The sequence below is a fragment of the Octopus sinensis genome, linkage group LG3 (genome assembly GCF_006345805.1).
Source record: "Octopus sinensis linkage group LG3, ASM634580v1, whole genome shotgun sequence".
In the NCBI taxonomy this organism is placed as follows: domain Eukaryota; kingdom Metazoa; phylum Mollusca; class Cephalopoda; order Octopoda; family Octopodidae; genus Octopus; species Octopus sinensis.
Genome location: NC_042999.1, coordinates 143885294 through 143907793, shown reverse-complemented (window position 1 = coordinate 143907793; position 22500 = coordinate 143885294). Strand labels below are relative to the sequence as shown.

The 22500-nt window shown below is 36.6% G+C and overlaps 1 protein-coding gene across 3 annotated transcripts in view; it reads right to left on the bottom strand.

The window, feature by feature from the left end:
* The window catches only part of LOC115209885 (glutamyl aminopeptidase), a 336415-nt gene that overhangs the window by 238315 nt on the left and 75600 nt on the right, over positions 1-22500 (bottom strand). For all 3 annotated transcript variants that reach the window (XM_036501448.1, XM_029778468.2, XM_036501449.1), the window contains one exon: positions 17847-18663. In XM_036501448.1, coding sequence (XP_036357341.1) covers positions 17847-18637 — 791 coding nt within the window. In that variant the 5' untranslated portion in view covers positions 18638-18663. The remainder of the gene's footprint in view (positions 1-17846; positions 18664-22500) is intronic.

Sequence of the window (22500 nt, the reverse complement as noted above, 5' to 3'; positions counted from 1 at the left end):
ACTGGTGTGCTAGTCTGCCTCCTATGAGGGAAATCCTCATTGATAGAAATTTACGTTGGTTGGGTCACGTACACAGGATGGACAACAGACTCCCCATACAAATCCTTTACTCTCAATTATGCAAGGGGAAAGCAAACCACGGTAGACTTAGATTGAGATTCAAAGATATTGCAAAAAAGGAATATGGAGTGGAAAGAAATTGATCATGATAAGCGGCAAACTCACGCGAAAAGCCAGCCATGAACAGTCGTAATTGCAACGACTGACTCAGAGATACTACTACTACTACTACTATACTACTACTACTACTACTACTACTACTACTACTACTACTACTACTACTACTACTACTAATAATAATAATATAATAATAATAATGATGATGATTTCATTTATTTTCCACAAGGGCGAAGGATGATAGAGACGATACAGAGACAGACGTAAAGTGTGGGGGTTTACGTATAATAATGAAATGATAAAAAAAATCATACAGGGTATATACTGAAAACGGAGGGACAAGTGCATAGAATACAAAGGTAAAAAAAGGGGGATGACGATAGAGATGTGGCCCTCCTGATACAGGAACGCCTCTAGGGATAATCGAGGAACCCCACTGTCCGAGATTTCCCTGAAACCCTATGAGCAAGTGCCCTTTCCAACTCCTCTCCGACTCAAGGTCTACATTTAGAGAGGTACCATCCACTCTGGCTATTTTAGCGACTTTTCCCCACCTTTCAATAAATCCTCTCGAGACAGCACTTCCCTCTCAACTCTCAATTTCTTTTTTCAAATGAAACTTGAAGTCAACGAGAACTCTACCAAAGAGGAATATATCTGTTTTCATGCATTTCAGCCTTGTCCATCAATCAACCTCTTTCGCCACAATTACCAGGCAAAGGAAAACTGCCTTGCCTGCCCGATCGAAGGAGGGCGGCAGTGCGATTAAAACTACAAACTCGGTCGACAGACGGATCCGTCCCACACGTGTCAGCAGCTGTTCAACATAACCCCACTAGTCAGCAATGCTCGGACACTGAACGAGGGCGTGCAGAACAGTTTTGCCATTCTGAGCACACCTCGGACAAGTCCGTTTCACAGCACATCTGTACCGGTAGAGATCATCTCGAACCGGTAGCGACCCCATCCGCGGTAGGACTGCCAGGCTAAGGACATCTTTAATATCTACAATTTTCTATGAAAATTTTACCCTTCTGTTCTTTCCTTTCCTTTCTTCCTGAATATTCAAAAATGTAAACGCCCTTTTTATTGCAAGAACACTACAGTCTTCTCTGGTCGGATACAAACGATCGTCTTCTCACCATCTGCCGAACTTGTTTACAGACCTGTGGAATTTGGTCTATTCACCAAGCTACTTCTCTTTGTCCATTCTATCTCCTCCAGCCCTCACATATTTATGAAAAAAGTCGACACTAAGCATTTGATAATACCACACAGTAGTAGGAGCAAAGATGGTATCGCAAGACGGTTACAATACAAGTGATTGTAGGCGCACTAGGAATGATCAAAAAAGGAACTGAAAATTATTTAAGAATAATTTCTGGATTACCATCCATGCAGGAAGTAGAAAAGATTGTATTAACTGGCACGTCACACTTATTGAGAAGAGTATTGTCACTGAATTTTCTTTCCTTTTTGGCCCTTTATTTTCTTTTTTACTTTTATATTTTATATATTTTCCTTTTTCGCGCCCTGTCTTAAATGATGATTAATGTACTGGAGGAAAAATAAATGAAGCTTATTGATGATGATGATAATGATGATGATGATGATGATGATGAAGACGAAAACGATAAAGATAAATATATATATAGATATATATATATATACACAATATAAACGATATTCTCCGTTTCTCCACAACTAATTTCCAAATTAGCTGAATCCGTTGCTTTACTCATAGCGATATATAGCTGGTCGTGCGTGAACATAAGAGAGAGAGCTATTATTTTGTAAACAATGTTTCGAAACTGTTCGTGTTTTCGAAAGGAGAGATCTCACTCTCACATCTCTGCGGGAGAAGGTAAGTTTCTTTATTCCTGTAACAAAACTTACGTCCGGGTGCCAAATTTGCTTCAATTGATGGTATTATTTGGGTAGGAGGTAGTGGTGGGACAGGGGCAGGGGCAAAGGCGTTCAAAAACATGTATGCAATAGGTGTATGTACGTATATGCTTGTGTGTGTGGTGCCCATATATATATATATATATATAATATATATATATATATATATATATATATATTATATATACTTAGTTGTGATCTGAATATAACCGCTTCTCGCACACAGGATCGGGGGCCCTTTTGGGCGTTCTATTTTCCTTGCCAGAAGGGTTCCCAACCCGTGGGCAAAGTGGGGTTACATGATGGGAGTGGTATTTTCAAAAGGGTTGGCATATGCAACATGATCACCTCTGCCGATCAAGTTCCCAACCCATGCGCTCCCGTTGTGACACTGATTCTACAGAACTGGGTTGGGTATAAAAACCAACTTTAAAGTATAAATATAGATGTTTTTGAATCAGCAATGTTCGGTTAAATCCTATTTGGGGTGAAAAAATCAATAAACTGATTCCTTATGGGGTTTTCCATTTAATCAGAATTTTAAAAAATCAATAAACCGATTCCTTATAGGACTTCCCACTAAAATTAGCTACACCCCATTTTCAACCATAACGTCTACCAATTTTGATGTATTTTGTTCAAACTTGATGCGAGCATTACTTAGGACTCATGGGATCTTTGAATGCTTTAAGTTCTCCAAAAACGAAAAAAAAAAAGACAATCGATAAACCGATTCCTTATGGGATTTCCCAATCATATTGTCTGCAAAATTTCAGCCAAAAGTTTACCAATTTCAACGGATTTCATTCAAATTTGACGTCGACGTTACTTAGTTTGCTTTGAAATAAAGAGTTTGATTAGCTTAATAATCCTAACTTAATCCCGAGCAAACCGGGCTATACTGCTAGTACTTGATATAAGCAGACCAAAAGGAATTTTTTATGAATTGAAATTACACTTGCAATGGGAAGGGCAATAATTTTTAGCGCAAAATCTTTTATCTCAGGCAATGTAAGATTTGCCAATTCGTATCAGCTGAGGAATTTTAATAAACTGAAATATTCCAGTGTTGGTACTGTATCTACTAAATATCAGAGGCGCTCCTCGACGCATCCCGCCGTTTATTTATTTATCAATTAAAATTTCAGAATATCTCTCTTGCCTTTTTTTGACAAGAATTGTCATTTTGCGCCAATGATTGTTCTTAACCTTACGAGTATTTGATTGATTAGCATTTAGTTTGGTTCACTACATTAAATGTGTTAACCCGAACTTAACTAAACAGACATATTAGTCTACTGAAAATTCGACGCAAATAGATGGCCGTGGATGAATGGTCATTTATCGGCATCTTATCTATAGAACGAAATATAGATCCAGTCAATTATTTTCTTTTTTACTTTTCGCCATCAGATGTATCCATTAACAGAAAGACGGATGTTGTGACATTAATATCTTTTAATATCAATCAGTTATTTTCCTTTCTACTTTTTGTGATCAGATTTATCCATTAACAGAAAGACGGGTGTTGTGATATTAATATATTTTCCAGTGAAAGATCATAGCCAATGTTGATAATCGAACCTGGGTCCACAGACTCTCTTCGCTAGAAGCTTACCTCCTACTCTGCGACACAGACCTCTACAAAGCAACAAATGTAAAACTAAAAAGCTTGTCACGAGTGTGCCTGTTTCTGACTCCACGTCCTGACTTTTGAGAATCATGCGGAGGTGTAATGTAAGATGAACTCGACGGTTGAAACTATTCAACTTAATTTTTAAGTTCACATATCACGCGAACTTAAATAATGCAATTTTATGAATATAGATGAATAGAAAAATGCGTAAATAGCTAATGTGCTGATATAATCAGTGAACCAGGATCCGTTAATGAAAGAAAGACGAGTTTAATTAGTGAATAAAGGCAATTAATGTGTAGCTCTTGCTTTCTTTCTTTTTTTGTTTTTGCGATTTTTTCTTTTTTATTTAAACAAATACGTTTTGCGAAAAAAAAACTGAAACAAAAAACAAAACAAGAAACAAAAACAGAATTTCTATTTAAATATTGAAACAGATTGTAATTGAACATGATAAGATATATTTAATTTTATAGAACAGAACAGTGAAACTATCTGCATCGGAAGATTATTGGTCATTACTATTATTATTAGAGTTGGGATGGTGTAGTGGACAAATAATTTGAGTATCAGGAATTTATATTTTACTATGTCTTTTTAGTTTCGAGGTTCAAATCACATCAAAGTCTATGTTCTATTTTCATCCTCCGGGGTCAATAGTTGCCAGAGAGTTGGTAAAGTACTGGGAGAGCTATGTTCCTTATTATCCTTTTAAAGACTTGAGATGTGTCTGCTAGAGCATTGAAAAAACTCCTTGATGTATTTGTTCTAGCTCTTTACAACTGGTGTTCAAATCACGCCGATTTCACCTTTACCCCCACCCCCACTTCCATGGTATGTAAAGTAAATTATTAGTTCATTATTGGAATCCCTTCTAAATTTCAGGTCTTTTGCCTATGCTAGAAGTAATTATTAAAAGAAGTAATTATTAAAATTGTCGGGCAACCTTACGTTATTTCCTTCGGTTTCGTACGTTCTTAGTTCTAACGCAGCAGAGATAAATTTTGTCTTTCATTCTGCAGGAGACGATAAAGTACTGATTCAGTACTGGAGTCGATGGCATCGACTAACCACCACCCCCGCCAAACTGCTGGCCTTGTATCTATTTAGGCGGTGAGATGGCAGAATCGTTAGCGCATCAAAGAAAATGCTTAGTGGCTTATCTTCCGATATCATTAGGTTCTGAGTTCAAATTCTGCCGAAGCCTGTTTCCCTTCGGATTCGATGAAATAAGTACCAGTTGAACACTGGTATGAATGTAATCGACTAACCTGCTTCCCTCTAAAAGATTGTTGACCTTATGCCAAATTCTGAAACGATCACAATTGTGAGAAAGGCAGTGGATATAAAAACCAGTAGAGCGTCGGAGAAAATGACTTGCTGTTTTTATTCATGTCATATTTACTTTTAGAGTCCAAATCTCAATCAAGTCGAATTTACCTTTCCACCTTCTGAAATCGATTAAATACATGTGAAAAATTCACGTTAACCTAATTGACTATATCCGCCTCCAAAATTTGTGGCCTTGTACTTATTTGTGTTATTTGACTTGATGCCACTGTTCGATATAAGATGTTGAAAAAGTGAAATATTGTGAAGTTTATATGAAATAGATATTGTATTCGAAGCGTAAGGAGAGTGAAGAAACCAGGAACTGAAACTAGGTCTTGCATAGAATCGCCCAAAACTTACCGTGTCATTCTAACAGAATTGCTTAATAGATAAGGAACAATGCAGTAGTTTAAAAATACCTTTATAATGGGATTAAATAATGTGGCTATATCATAGTAAATGTATGTATTTGAATGGAACATATTGTTACGTGCGTGAGTAGATTCACAAACAAAAAGTAGAATAATGTGACTGAATGGAACTTTCAGAGGGTTTGCATTATACTGATCGTGAGTTCAATTTTGTCGCAGATAAACAGTTAGGTTTTTGGTTAGTACTAGCCATTCTGCAAACTCATTTTTAAAGGATGAGTACTGGAAAACTGGCACTTCTTTTAGTTTTCTTAAGAATCATAAATATTTCGGTACTCTAGACCATTCAATAAGTTGATCCTACTAATGTTATCTGCATAAAAATGAAGTAGATTGAGAGTATTCGAATCACTGCATATACCAAAGAAAAAAATGCGTATAGTATGTCTACTTAAACACATGTACACATACACACACACACACACACACACACACACACACACACATATATATATATATATATATATATATATATATACGAGGGTAATCTCAAAAGTAAGGTCTCCAAAAATATTTAGAAATCACACAGAAACGTTTGTCAATGATGTTTACATCATTTTAAAGTTTGAACATTTTTCTATTTTTCTACATACTCGCCATTTCGGTCGATGCATTTTTGTAGGCGCTGGGGCAGTTTTTGTATGCTCATGTCATACCAGCTCACAGCCATGTCCTTGGGGAGGCGTTGAACCTCATCTTTCACCTCGTCGTCGTTGCTAAAGTGCGTTCCGGCCAAATGCTCTTACAACTTAGGGAGCAGGTAGTAGTCACTGGGTGCCAAGTCCGGACTATTCGATGAGTTGCCGTTTATGGTCTTCTGTGAGCATTCGTGGGGCCTATCTTGCGCACACTTTCCAATATTGCAACTTTACACTCAAAGCCCTATGAATAGTGCTTCTGGAAACCTCAGTAACCAAAATGCAGAGTTCTTCCAGAGTGATCCGCTGATTTGCACGCAGGATTTGCTTAACCTTCTCAACTGTCTCGTCGGAAATTGATAGTCGCCCTCTTCTTTCTTCGTCATTAATTTCAATACGACCAGATGCAAACTCCCTACACAACTTGCGGAGGCTTTTGACATAAGCACGACTCGCCATATGCTTCTGTTAATTGGCGATGAATTTCAATCAGTTTAATGCTTTTTGCGTTAAAAAATGGAATAACTGCGCGCATTTCACACTTGGCGGAAGCGACAATTGGAAGCTCCATCAGATACGATTGCCAAGCCAAGATTGAGCGTGGCAGCGAGGCGTGTGCAGGGGCAGGCACAGGCGCAGGCGCATGCACAACAAAGCCGCACTTAGTTTCCCTACGTACCCAGCGCTTTGGATACCTTACTTTTGAGATTACCCTCATATATATATATATATTATATATATATATATATATATATATATATTTGTATATATATTGAATGACCTTCCGGTCATTCAATATGTGACCGCGTGTGTATCGTTGCCGATTTTTTTCCCTCCGTCTTCCCTTCCTTAGATATTTCCTTTTCCTATTTTTCTACCGAAGAGCTCCACTCAAAACGTTAAATCCTCCTTCCTTCTTTCCTTTCCTGAGCATCAAATAACACTATACTTGTTCCACGTCCTCGCGTTGTGTTTTCTCTTTGTGTTTTCATGTTTGGATTAACTATATATATATAATATATATATATATATATATATATATATATATATATATATATATAGAGAGGAGAGAGAGAGAGAGAGAGAGAGAGTGTGTGTGTGTGGTGTGGGAGCAATCTCTAGCAGCCAGGTATCCAGTACCGATGATGAGTAAAGAACCCGAAACCTGGTCTACTGGTCTTGCCAAGCTGGAGGGGAGTGATTCGCTCCCTTACACACAATATATTAGATGCAAGTTGTGTGTCGTTAACCAGCTGGAAAAATGTTTTCCTGGGCTTAAAATGTAGTAACATAGTTTGGCATAGAACAGCCACGTTGCAGTGGTAAAAAATATTACTATATGAACACACGAACACACACACACACACACACACACACACACACACACACACACACACACACACACACACACACACACACGCACACACACACGCGCACGCGCGCGCGCACATGCACGCGCTCATTTGAATAAGTTAAACATACATAACCATGTTTGCAATGACATACTTGCATGCCAATACGTACATTAGCTGATGTACAAGCGAAAAATTCGTTCATAATGTACACACAAATGCAAAAGAGTGTGTGAATACAAATATGCACTCGCAAGAACAAGCACGCACGCATATACATACACACATATATGCATAAATAACTCTTTACAGATAGTGTTGTCTGAATTCCAATGATGGAGATTTGTATGTTTGCTAGAAAGCAAGCATTTCTGTAGAGGAATATTTCAAAGAATAAAAACCACGGAGTCGTTAAAACGCATCACTTCGCAAGAGTTCCAGGATTGCTTCGAACAGTCGAAAAAGCGCTTTGACCGACGTATTGCTTCAAATGGAGAATACTTTGAAGGCGATAAAAGTGTAAAAATGTAAAACTAAATGAATAAAATGATATTGCAAAATTCCGGTTCCTTTTTGGTACTCCTTCGTACTTTACAAAGTGTATTTAATCTGTATATGAGTCATCACTACATACATGCATATATACATCCACATAAAATAAACCCATGCATATAAAAGTAGCTATACATTAGAGTATCTATGAGTATTTTGTATGTTTGTAAGCCTGTGTGTGTGTACCTGTGTATATATATGTACGTGTAAGTATATGGATATATCTATGTTACATCTATTCATATGCGACTGGTGTATATATATATATATATATTTCTTACTGGGTATATAAATGATTCTATTTAAAAAAATTTTTTTTTTACCAAAAGCATCTTCTCTACTTAATCTTCTAAGATCCCGTTATTTTACTCGGCTTTCCTAAGTTCTAAGTAAATATGGTGGACGACCTTCTAGCTAGATAGCTTGCTTGAATTTCCTTAAAGCTAATTGAAAGAGAAACATAGCTGAACAGGAACTGTTGGCAGACTACGGTTGCTTAAGCACCAGTCTACTAAGACTTGGCAGAAGAAACACTGCGTAGCAGCAGCAGTGGCAGCTACAACAACAGCAGCAACGCCAGTAGCAGCATCTACTAAGCAATCAAAAACAACAGTATCCAAAAATAACAATATCAACACAAATGGTAGCTTTATCAAAAACAATAATTTCAACTGAAAACAAAAGATTAGCCATTACTGGTTTTATAAAGGATATCTCCATACATCCCATATTTTTTCTTCCTCTTTTACATTTGTTTCGAAGTGTTTTTATTTGATGTTAGTTTTTGATTTTCAGCTTCCATCCTCTCTTTCTTAAGTTTTTCTCGGATGGTGGTGGTGGTAGTGGGGTTTAGAACAGTCAGAGAATTATTAATCTTAAAAGTGGTGCCTTCGATTCTAATTACAATAATGAAACATGAATAATTCAATTATTCTTTAATTTAAAACAAAATTTAATTGCATTTAATGGGGATGGTTCGCTATTTTCTTTTTTGAGTGGTTTGTAATTGCTTACTATTCGAGGAAATGAAATATTGCCTATATGGTATGTTTTCGTATTTATTTTCGTTATTGTTGTTGGCCTTTTGGATAGTTTGTTGGTTTTTTTCCTGTTGTTGAAGACGACGACAACAATGATAACGATGATGATGATGATGATGATGATGATGATGATGATGATGATGTTGTTGTTGTTTCTGTTTCTTGTTTATTATTACATCCATTAATTTTCATTAAATGAACTGAAAAAAAAAATGCCGATACGAAAATGGTCGAGGCGTTTTCTACAAAGGAGGTCAATTTTTATATATTATTTTATTGCTTTATTGGTTTCAGCAGAGGCTGTGGCCATGCTGGGGAATAATTTGCAGCACACAGGTAAATAGCATTAATTGATAATGAATATACATTTCGATTTCTTGAAAGAAGGAGAGAAATTGATTGTCATCATTATTATAATTTCGTTACATTTCTTCAGTATGTTCCAGAAAATGTCCTTGATGATAGAAACAATCGTAAGATACTTTAGAACTTCACTTACCCATAATTTCTTACAAATGATCTGAGAAAGTACAATACTTCTTTCTCTTATCCTCATTCTGAGTCAGCGTTTTGCGTGCCATTGCTATGTAGGTGATATTTTCTGCCAGGATTCCACAAAGACAGCACTTCACACTCTTACGAAACTTATATATGTCTTTACACACAAACACACACATGTATATATATATATATTATATATATATATATATATATATATATACATATATGCATGCATACATGCATACATGCATACATAGCTACACATAGACACACACACGTGTGTGTGTGTATTCATATATATATATATATATATATATATACGGTAAATGAAAGGTGGAAGATGGATTTTACGAGAGTTTTTATTAATCACGACATTTGTTTCGACCCATCTAGCATCGATCCCATACGGGTGAGACACTTAACAACTGATTCGGAAGCATCCGTCGGTGCAGATGTGTCTCGTCAGGTGATAAATAGAATTAACTTGTGAAGATAACAGTTCCGCTATGTATCTTCTCATTTCGTAGAAAGAAAAGTAGCAAAACGAAGGTTATATTTTTATATAAATAGAAGACTAAAAATCAAATTAAATCACAGATACAAAAAAGAAACGTACACGCAATGCAGCGAGAAAAGTATTAAAAATAATAGTCAACAGAAAAAGATGTATAAACGTCCTCGTGCAAACTGCATGGCGATTGAAAGCATACGCACACGTGTGGTTTGGTGCACACACGAGCACATGCATAAACACACACAAACACACATATAAAGCTAAATAGATAGATAGATAGATAGATAGATAGATAGATAGATACATACATACATACATACATACATACATACATACATACATACATACATACATACAGATTTCGCGTTATGCTTAGAAGCGATGCACATTACCAGAATTTCCGACTCGCGTCGAATGAACAAGCCACTCCAAATCCTAGTTATGGTATTAGTGTGATTTGCATTGGGACTCGCTAGTTTGTATTGTTATAGATTTATGAAATATATAAAACCAAGTAATGATGACTGTCTCTATACGCATGTTTTAGATAACTGCGCAATAGATAAAACGGAAATTTTATCTCTAGCGCAAAATCTTCCTCAGTTATACAAACATCTATCTGTCTATCTATCTATCTATCTATCTATCTATCTATCTATCTATCTATCTATCTATCTATCTATCCATCCATCCATCCATCCATCCATCCATCCATCCATCCATCATCCATCCATCCATCTATCTATCTATCTATCTATCTATCTATCTATCTATCTATCTATCTATCTATCTATCTATCTATCTATCTTCACAGTTATATTCCCCATTCAAACTGTGCCCTCCGGGTATTAACATGGACCTTCTAACAGCAATGTAGAATTAATATAAAATTCATATAATATAATTGACCTGAAGAGTAGCCTGCGCTATACACCTAGCTTGGATAATTACTTCTTCCGAGATTCTGCTCGCTATGAAACATATGTAGCCCAGATTTTATCTAGGCTATAACAAAGATAAGCAAAGGTTTATCAGGAATCAAATTTATATCAAGCAGAAAATAGAGAACTCTTGATCAACAATTATTATATTTTAATACAAAACTTTATCCCATTTAACAGCCATTTCTGCTTCCAATGTTCTGTAGTGTTGCCAAAGAAAATTCTGCGAATAATATTCGTCATATTTTGTAACAAATCCGATCTGGAACATGGAACTTCATCAGAGCCCAAAACACCTAGAGAATCACATTCATAAGTCCAAACTGGGAGACCTTCATCTAACAGCGAAATTCTAGTAAGTCTATTATCCAGTATGCAAAGGATACTACCATGCATTACTCGGCCCTCGAATTTCTCACCTCACAAGGCCGTTTTCAGACTTTTGTAGTCGAATTTTGCATTCTTCAGTAAAGGGGATATGTGTAAGCGTATGGGCACATGTTTTCTTAACTAAAATCTTGACAGGAATTCTTTTTGACCTCTAAATTAGCCTAACTTGAAGACTTGGGTAGATATTTTGATATTCTGATACCTGAGTGAAGAACAAAATTTGGCAAATTAAGGGGAAATTGAACTACTAAATATACCTGGATTTCACATTGATTAAATGTGTTAAGTAGCTCAGGAGTTTAACACAAAACACTTATTTGTAATAGTTGTATAATCTATTTTTGTAATGTAATATCATAAGCACGTTCAAGCAGGAAGGTACAAAATGATAAATTCTGATGTCTGTAACAATCTTTGTAAGTGAAAGAAATTGACATGTATCTCTTGTAATTTTGAAAGAAGAATGTATCAATAGGATGGCTGTAGTCATTTATAGCAATTTTTACTAAAAGAATACTCAAATGATATCATTGAACTGCGAATTGAATGTTGAAAGGGAATACAGAGCTCTAATCGAAACAGATCAGATGCTAGAGCATAACAGACCGGACCTAGTGGTTGTGGACAAGGTGCACCGCATATGCTATATAGTTGATGTTTCAAGCCCCTTTGACCCACGAATAGTCAAGAAGGAGAGCGAAAAAGATAGAGAGATGCAACCATCTTAAGTACGAAATAGCCTGGGTATGGAAAGTGAAGTAGGTGAAGATAGTGCCAATTATTGTTGTTTCCTGTGGAAGAGTATTAGAAGGGATCAAGAAGAATATAAATGAAATTAGAATAGAGTGCTCAGTAGAACTGTTACAAAATGTTTGCCTCCTTGGCACGGCCAGAATAATCAGGAAAGTATTAGATAACTGAAAAGAGAGGATATCATGGTACCGTAAGCTGCAGGAAGTAAACCCGTTACGTATGCAAGACACTAGGAGCTGCAACAAAACCTGTGATAAAGAGATAATAATAATAATAATGATGATGATAATAATAATAATAATATAATAATAATAATAATAATAATAATGATGATGATGATGATGAATATACCGAGAACAAAAACAGCAAAGAATGTCTTCGTGGCAATAAATCTATCACCGAGAGAGGCGGTTCCGTCGAGTATTAGCTGACAACCCCCGATAAAAACACTGGCAGTTATAACACTTCACTAATATAGCCCCTGTATTAAGGTAATGTCACATAAAAACCATTACAATTGCGTTCATAGGACCCATTCCTCGAGTAAAGGTCTCTCTCACGGTAAGTGCTATACCTCGCAGCGTATGTCGTTTCTAAACATTAGAAAAGTGGTATGAATATGAAACACAGGCTATGATAGAAGATGAGATTTACAAGATCTTGTGGGATTTCCCCATAAAGACTAACCATACTATTGAAGCAAGACGACCCGACATGATTATAGACGAAAAAATAAAGTGTAAGATGATAGATTTTGTAATTTCCTAATTTAGCAGAGTTGATACCAAAGAAGTTGAAAAAAATTAAGAAATACCAAGATCTAACCAGAGAGCTGAGAAGGCTGTGGAAGACCAAGACAACAATTATTTCTGAAGTAGTAGGTGCATTTGGCACAACACCCAACATGCTACCTAAAAGACTGAAAGAAGTTGGAATTGAAACTCGCATTGTCTGTCTTTAGAAAAGTGCTATCCTGTATTCTGCAAGAATCCTATCAAAATTTCTTAAAATTTGCAGAGACTTGTCACCAATATTCAAGATAAAATACATGCAGATTCTAAATTTACTGTCTGACTGAGTTTTGTTCTAAGGTCTTGTTCTCGAGCGGCTATAATTAACGTTTCTCTCTCGCTTCAAGTTCCCGTCCGTCAATGAAAGCCGGCAGGCTTCACTTGCAACATTTTCGGTTCGTTGTATGAATTGGCTGTGCGTTTCCTTTTCTTTTTATTTGTTCATTTTGTTGTTTGTTTTCTTTTTGAATTCTCCTACTGTTACAGTCACTTTTAGGGTATTTCTGGCTGCCGAAAGTATTCTTTCTCTATTCTGTACAATATAATTTTTCAGCCTCAGTATTGCAGTCCCAGTATCGTTTAGTAATCCTCTACCACCTTCTCTTCTGGGTAGAGACGTGGTCGGTATTACTTCTAGGATAGAGTACATTATGCATTGTTAGCAGCTTTCTGGTCCTCTATCTAATTTCTGCAGCTTGATCTTTGTCTACTTCAGTAAAAGAGCAGGGTATCTGAATACTAGCATTACCCATGTATTTATGATTTTAATGATGTTCCCGCTATTTAATTTTGTTCTGAGCACCTTCCTAATTTTTCTTGTGTGCTCTTAATAGCTTCTCTCTTATTTCTCTTTTCATTATCCTATCGTCTTGCAGTACTCCTAAGTACTTGTATCCATCATTATTCCTCAGCGATCGAATGATATGGAAGTTCTCACAGCCGAATCTGCTCGAGATGCTTGCAATCGTTCAGTGTCTGTGCATGAGAGAGTTATGGGATTGTGTAGATCAGCTGCTGTCTCATGTAAGGTCGAATTTTGTTGTCTACTGAGTGTATAATGAAGATCGACGTAGTACCTTCCTTTAGAAAGGGAAGAAGGCAGAGCTTTCTCTGCAGAGTGACTGTGGTTTAAGAGGCCGTGCAGTGGACCCGTCTGAAAGGTTAGAATATACGCACTTTCCTATCTGGCCAAGAACTCATCAATTTTTTAATACTTACATTTAAAATGTTTTCTTTGAAGAATCGTTTTCACAATATTAATGAAGGTGGCAGCTTTGAAAGCCAGCCTGAAAGAAGGCAGTGACGAGGTTAAAAGTAACTTCAGACAAATTCTCATTTTTTAGGGTACTGGAAATTACGAAAGCCTAAGCAGCAGAAGCCGGTGGAATATCAGCAATAACCATTAAGCAGTAATAGCATAACAGTTAGTATCAACACCACCAACTATGGCAATAAAAACAATGTCAATAAAAATGCTGAGGACGAACATAGAAAGATATTAATGGCAGCAACACTGCAATTGAACACCACAGTATCAACAACAGTAGCAAAAGACGAGACTTTCGCAGGAGTCAGCCAAGGAGCCGGCATCGACGAGAAGACAGGATCATCCATCTTTCTAGAAGTCTAAAATATTCTCCCTTACCTTTCCATTTTTACCACCCAACTCGGCAAAATATTGAATGAGATATATTAATATGCATAGTCTTGTATCGATTTGGAAGCAAGGTAGCTTGCTTAACCTCTCAGGTCGCTTAATAGACTTGTGCTAGCAATCTGCAAGACCAGAATATCTATGCTGAACTACTACGAGGTATATGCATCTCTCGGCCTAGATTTGGCAGAGTTGTGTAGGAATGGTTTGGATCTGATGAGAGCAACCTCAAAATAGTGGCACAAGGTAGCCGGATTTCTTCATGCGTTTAGAAGCGCCTTTTTGACGCTCATCTGGTTTGTGGGAATTTAATCGATGAGACAAAGTGTGTAAAATTTGGCAAGCCTGATTAGTTCCAACTATGTGTCAGCGACCGAAAGGAATTTCCAAAAACCCTAGTGTGAACAAGGAGAAAGCACACCGGGTCATCGAAAGATAAAGCGCTAACTTCCGGGACTTAACTTTGTGAAATGCGCAAAGTCAAGTACTATACATAGATGTGTAGGAGTGAGATCCACAAAAGTGGAGTAAAACGACACAAAATCAAATTGAAAAGTGTTTTAAAACTACCCGGAGCTCTCAAAAGTAAATCGCTTGAAGAAAAAAGCTTCCACCTGGAAAAGGTGAAATTTCCAACAAAGGAAGAGGCCTAGATGTACTCTACAACGCCTTTAAAAAGTGACAAACTGGTCCTAATATCGATCTATCTCGGGCGAAGAGTAGAAATCTCGGCGGTCGATGTGCCACTAGAAATAAACAGCTGCTGGCCAGTAGTGGCAGTTTTGCTCGATATCAACGATCATATTAGAAGCCCAGAGGCTGGAAAAGAAAACAATATTGGCCTGGCAGAATGTTGGAACTATTGACCCAAAAAGATCACAGGAGTATGGATTGCATCTCGGACTGATCAATTTGTTTGGAGGTTTGCAATTGTTCTTTGCGGTTGAGGACAGAAAACAAAGTTGTCACTTATGCAGAAGCTCAAACTATCTAAAGGATTTCTGTCCACAGAAAAAGAGAGGAGAAAGATCTCCGTTGTTGTCGGAATCAGTGCTACAACAGTAACAGCAAAAACAGCAACATGGACAATAACATCATACAAGCATAACATAAGCAACAGCAACAATGACAATTGCAAACTTTAAGTCAGCAGTCTCATAAGCCACAGTAACAGTCGGAACAGAAGCAGAGATAGCAGCAGCAACTACAGAAGCAGGAACAATAACAACTGAAAGAACAAAATCAAAATTGAAGCAACAGTATTAAAAATAACAAAAGTAATACAACCTCAAGAGCTACTGCATCACCGACAAAAGCGACAACAGAAAGACCTAACTTAGCATAAAAAGAACAGCATAACAAAACAACTCCCACTCCAACACATATAAATCCTCGCTTCGAACTACGTGGTGCATTCCAGGAGGTTTGAGATATTTATAGGAGTGGCATTTATAACTCCTAGATGATATATTAATTTTAATATATCATTACAGTGTATCTAATAAGCTGACCGGCAATTCTTTTAAATTCCAGATTGAAGGAGGCAGCTGTAGCAGTACTTTGAACAAGCCTTCATTTAATCACGCCAGCAAATAACACAGCGAGGACTAAACAGATCCTAAAAGCAACATTAGAAAATTATAGCAAACTAAAAACAAACCCCCCATCGAGAAGTTTTCAGCGGGACTTAAAAAAAAAAGAATTTACAAAACTTTAAAAGTAGAAACATCCAAAATTAGCTAGAAGGGCGGATCGTCAGTTTTTCACATGAATAAGATAAGTGGTCCCTCTTATTTTCGTCTTTGATCCATTGTCTTACTCAGAATATTATGAATATGATCTAGGTTCACCTTAGAAGCAGGTTAGTAGTCTTAGGTGTCTTGAGAAGGTCTCTCTATTTAGTACTAGTGGTTCATCGGAACAGCATTTTAGATGCTAGATGGAACTTAGAGATGGTTAGCTTATAAGAGAAGGGATTGCAAAAGTCTCATAAATCTACTCAGATGTTTCAATTTGTTTGACAGTTACAGACTGAATTTTATGACTGTGCCAATGTGGCTTGGACAAAATGTGTTCGATCATCCAAAAGGTATCTAGATAGGGTATTCTGTAGGCCAGTAGATATGTATAGGTTGATCGCAAATTATAATCATCAGATAAACAGACTACAACCGAGATAAGTTTGATAGGCAAAGACATAGTTACTGGAATCTGGAAACGTCATTACTGGCGCGAAAAGCTTATAGGGACTAGAGTATTAAAATAGTTAAGCAGATGTTAAGAGAAATGGCCAACAACAAACAATGCTTCGTCTACAAAAGAGCAATTAGAACAGAATTGATATTGTTTAGTAAGGGACTAGCGATAAAGAAAACTAGATTACAGAGAGATCTGGTAAGAAATTTAAAACAGGTGTTTTGGAAAGGCAGCACAACCGACGTATTTGCGGCGAGATTGACCCCCAACTAATTCTTCAACAGGAAGCATGAAGGTTCTGCTGTCAGAACTAAGGTGCGTGCCCTGAGACACGAAGGAACGAAGGCTGTTCGATATGCCCGAGTAGAAGAGGTGCAACTAAAAGTTACGATCGTATGTTAATGTTATAAATCATTGTTATATTTACTTGACTGATAGTACTTATTTGATCGCATCGCCCTTGACTTAAACTTTTAGCATTTTAACATCGAGTATTAATCGATCGACTATTCCATCCCCCGTAAAATGTGTCAAAGTAAAAATCCATTATCATGGCTGTGATTATTATAATTATTGCATTTTTTTTTATTAGTTGACAACAATATAGTTCAGATTTTGTTTCTAAAAGTCACATATTTTGAACTCTTAGTTCAAGTCGTTTCACCTGTGTAACCAATATTGGATAATGTATCAACGCACAAGAATTGTTGATATATTACAATTGTTGCTTGACATCTGTTTTATTTCTCCGACTAAAAAAAGAAATTTCATTCAATTAAAAAAAAAAAAAAATGTTCTACTTTATTTTATTATTATTATTTTTTTTACGTATGGCATTCAGTATATCCTTTCCCCACGAAAGTCTATATATTCAATAAATGATATTCCATTTTTAAAAATCTCTTTTCTTCTGCTACAGTACCGAAATTGCTATAAAGAATTTTTTCATGAGATGTTTTCAGATAATTATTTTTGTTAGAAAATAAAAAGGAAAATTGGTTGAAAATTCATAAAACAATAGTGTAATTAAACGATTTTCTTACCTTATTTCACCACTTTTTGTTACATAGGATCCCTTATAAAGGCCTTTCAAGTCAGGGGCTATTTTACCCCAAAAATTACCGATGCTTATTACATAATCTTTTCCTTCTTTTAAGGCCTGGTTCAAATCCAAGACTTGATATTTATTGTCTTTGACGTAGAACTGTTTACCGATGGGAACAGTATCGGAAATATTACCATTTAGGTGAACAGAAACAGCTTTTTTGTCAACATCGAGTTCTTTTGTGTGGAATATTACATAGTGTGTCGGCTGATCGACGTGAACTGTGATATTTACTTTACCAGTGAATATAAACGCATCCATATCAATCTTTAATTCAAGAGAGTAGTGAGAAGGGATCAAGCTTCTCGGTAAACGTAGTCTGTTCCATAATTTATTTCCTCGTCCGCGACCTGGCTTTAAAGATACGCCTGATTCATTCTTGCCAAATTCTCCAGCTATCGTTTTTTCCAGACTATTCTTATTGTCTCTGTTAATAGAAGCATTCTGTTGAGAATTTTGGCAATCGCAGCGCGTGTTTCTTCCAACGAAAGCAGCTATAAGAGCAATGAAAATAGTTGTCAGTAGGATCAGGAATAGAAACAAACCGACCTGTAGCCTAGTGACGTAACATCCAGCGCCCGCCTGATTACCTCGTTCTGGCTGAATGCTCACCATTGTGTTGTGAGTTTTGACCAAACCATCATTTGGAGGATTTGTTACGTTGCCAGTTTGGCTTGGCTGGATTCCATTCAATTCACCACCGGCTGTCATATCCATATTTTCCTTCATTGCTTTTCACAAGGTGCGTTTAAATCCTATTGATGAAAACAAAAGAATAATGAGATAAAATAATAGCTGAATTCACAAGATTCGTTTAAACCCTATAACGGTAAACAGAAGAAAAATAAAATAACTGTAAATTGCCTAAAAATCCAATATTAAAACGATAAAGTACACACATACGAGCACACGAGCATATCGGTGAATATTTACATGTGTCCATATTGACTTGTAATCGAGTTGCATTACCTAGAGCTGAAAATAATGGTGATTTACATGAATGTATATCTGTGCGAGTAAATTAATATGTGTGTGTGCGAGTGTGATTATACATGAACATAGACACATACACACTCACACTCATATAAAAAAAGCGTATGTATGTGTATAATACTCGAATTTTGGCGCAAGGCAAGCGATTTCAGAGGAGTAAATCGACTAGATCGACGTAACCTTACCTTCCACCAATAACTAACATTCCACAAAGCTTTGGTGAGGCTCATAATAAAACATCACCATCACATCTGGGTGGTACTACTGCTGTACACACTGACTTCCTAGACCGCACCTAGAAAAGAGCCACAAAACATATTGCTATGAAGTCACTCACAGACGTGATCCAGCTTTGGCCAATGGGCACGGTGTCTTATCTCTGCTTTTTCTACCGCTACAATATTGGGCTATGCACCTCAGACCTGCCTGGGATCATGCCATCTCAACTCAAATCTTTCCAACTTACTTTTCTTTCCACCATTCATCACTTTTATCGTGCCCAACAACCCAGGCTTCACATCAATCCCTACGACCAGACTTTCCTTCCGAGAAAGTCGGCTATCCAGACATCTCTTTCTGCTAATATCTTTCCTGTTGCTGTTGATTTGCAATGGTTAAAAAAGAAAATTAACGACATCAATATCAATGTCTCGGAGGGTATGCCAAGGTCATGGGGACTGTTCCTTTTCTCCATACCCAGCAAGTAAAACTAAAAAAAAAATACAATGCGTTCAGTATCAACGTAAAATACAGATATACACAAAATGTTCACATGAATATAAACATTTCTTCAGACGACAAAATCTTTTTGTGTTGTCTTTCAATTGTTCTTTTTCTACTTTTTGAGCTCTCTTTAAATAAATTCCGATATGAGCACAACATACAAAACAGACACACTTATAAATACAGACAGTCACGCTTGTACACACACATGGTAATCTGTAAATCCCCAAGCTAAAGTAGTGTTGTCTGGCTTTGTTCAATTTGCATATGTTTGTGTCCAAAGCTAGAAATGACGAATATGTAATTCTGAACAATATATGACAAACATTTATCAGGACTCTTAAGCGGAGCAATTGGAATAAAAGATATTAATAATTGGCTTCTCAGCTTGCATAAAACAGTGGCATTTGTAAAATTTTTGAAGGCAAGAAACAGGATAGGTTACAGATAAATTCACTTCATCCAATATCTTTCTTCCGGAAAGTGAATAGACGAGCCTCAACAGAAAAGGGTACACTTGATTGTAAAGAATTATTCAGGCATCTCCCTTCTAGGTATATTTTGAAATTACTTAATTCCGGTTAACCTTGAAAAAAATTCAAGCTGATGCCAGAGCCATTCTGTGCATTAAAAGTCTAAAGGCTGACACGATTAAGCTAAAATCCTAATAGTGTCATTATTGAAGCAAAGGCATTGGTGTTGGTTTAGATATGTCTCTCGAATGGATAAATACTATTTTCCCAAAGACTTTCTTTATAGCGCACTAAAGAGACAAAAATCCATTAGAAATATTCTAGCTGTCTTTCAAAAACTACTGAAAGCATAATCTTAAGGCATTAGGAACTTTATTATGAAAATTGCAGCTCTAGATAACAATATTTGGATGAAGAAAAAGGTGCAGACGAGTGTCTCTCATTTTGAAAAACACATTTTGTAATATGAAGATGAAGTTCTCTAGAAAAGCACTATCTTTAAAATTCAGACAAGTCACTGCAACCTTTCTATATATAAAGTAGCAGAGACTGCTTCTGATTTTACCTTTTCAGTAAGAGCAAACTCTTTCAGTTACGCGGCACTTCTTCCATTTCTAATTCTTTAAATCTTTCTTCCGTTCTACTCTTCTCATTGAGTCATATGGTTGTGCGATTGTCTCAGTTACTAAGTGAAACATGATAAATGGAAATTGAGTGGAAGCCCGTCGGAAGAGGCGTCCTATATTTGGTTAATAGACTTAATTCCTCGCCCAGATTAACTCGTACACTTGGTCCGATCTGAGGTTAACTTTCTCCCTTTCTGCTATTAGTCTCAGGGGCGTGAGAAAACATAATGAGCATTATTTTTCTATCGTTTGATAAATCATGTAATATATATATATATATATGCGAACCAAACGCCCCCACCGTCCAATGGACGGTGCTGAGTTGTCAAACATTTAAACCAATTTTTCTCAAAACAACTTGTCCGACCGTCCCATAGGCCTCCCCTTTGAGAAACACTGATTTAACCTAAATTTGAGACACCAGCAAAAAAAAGAAATAACGATAGACTGTTTTTCTATTCCAAAGCAAAACAATTTTATTCACACAAATATGGAACCGAAGAGTTTAAAGTACCAGTAATGATAAGGCTGTTGACTGGGAGAACACAAACATGATAAATCATTTATTAGCAAGAAAATAGTATTATCAAGAAAATAGTATTATATAATAGATATCAAGATATACATACATGAACGCATACACGCACACACGTACACAAGATTTATAAAACTGCCTTCACTTTTTGATTCTCAATTAATTTTCTGCCTGTTATTATTCCTGCTTCGTTTCTTTATGCTTTTGAATTTTGTTTTGTTCCGTTCGTTCTTTCTTACTGTTTTCTTTACAATCTTAATTTCCTTTCCTTCGTCCTTTTTTCAACTCTTCGCGTTTCCTTTTCTTTCTCCAACTTCCCATGCATCCATTCACCAGTCGGGACTGAACAGACATAGATGCAGGAAGAATGAAAAATAACGAAATATTCATGACAGAGACGACATGAATTAGTAATACCCAAGCGACAATTCAGATGAAAAACTGGAGTATTTAATATTTTTCTCTTTGTTGATCATAATGTTTTTATGAATAGGAGTACCTATACAATAAGACTTGTTCCAAGTAAGTTCCAAGTATTCTGAGAATAATAAATAGGTTTGATTCCTGGAACCCAATGTACATTTCATCACCTGCCGTAGCCAATAATCAGGAAATACAATATATGAAGATAAAGCCTTGTGTATTTAAGAAAAACACTGTTGTTGTATCTAGTTAAATTGGTTCAATCGGTAAAGTGTTGAACAACCATGTGCACAGCGATGTTGCATGTAGTCAAGAAATTAATTGGGGTAACATTTTGAGGTCAATTAGTTGAATCTTACAAAATGAATATGAAAACAAGTAATACATAATAATGCTCTCTAAGGTTCACCAGCCTCATTGCTACACTGGTTCTCAAGGCAGCGAGCCGACCGAATCGTTAGCACGCAGGGCAAAATGCTTAGTGGCATTTCATCCGTCTTCACGTACTGAGTTCAAATTCTGCTTAGGTCGACTTGGACACTGGAGTCGATCTAATCCGTATCCCATCACCCCCGAAATGCTGACTTTGTGCTAAAATTTAAATCATTATTATACTGGTTCACAAGGCAGCGAACTAGCAGGGTTATAAAAGCGAGCTAACAAGTTCTCAAGCCCTCGAACTAGCAGTGTTATCGAGATGAGCGCTTTGCTATATTTAACCGATTTTGTTCGTTCTGAATCCTATCCAACCAAGGTCAGCTTTGACTTTCACCTTTCAGGGCGATAAAATAAAGTAGCAACCACGTCCCTTCCACAAAA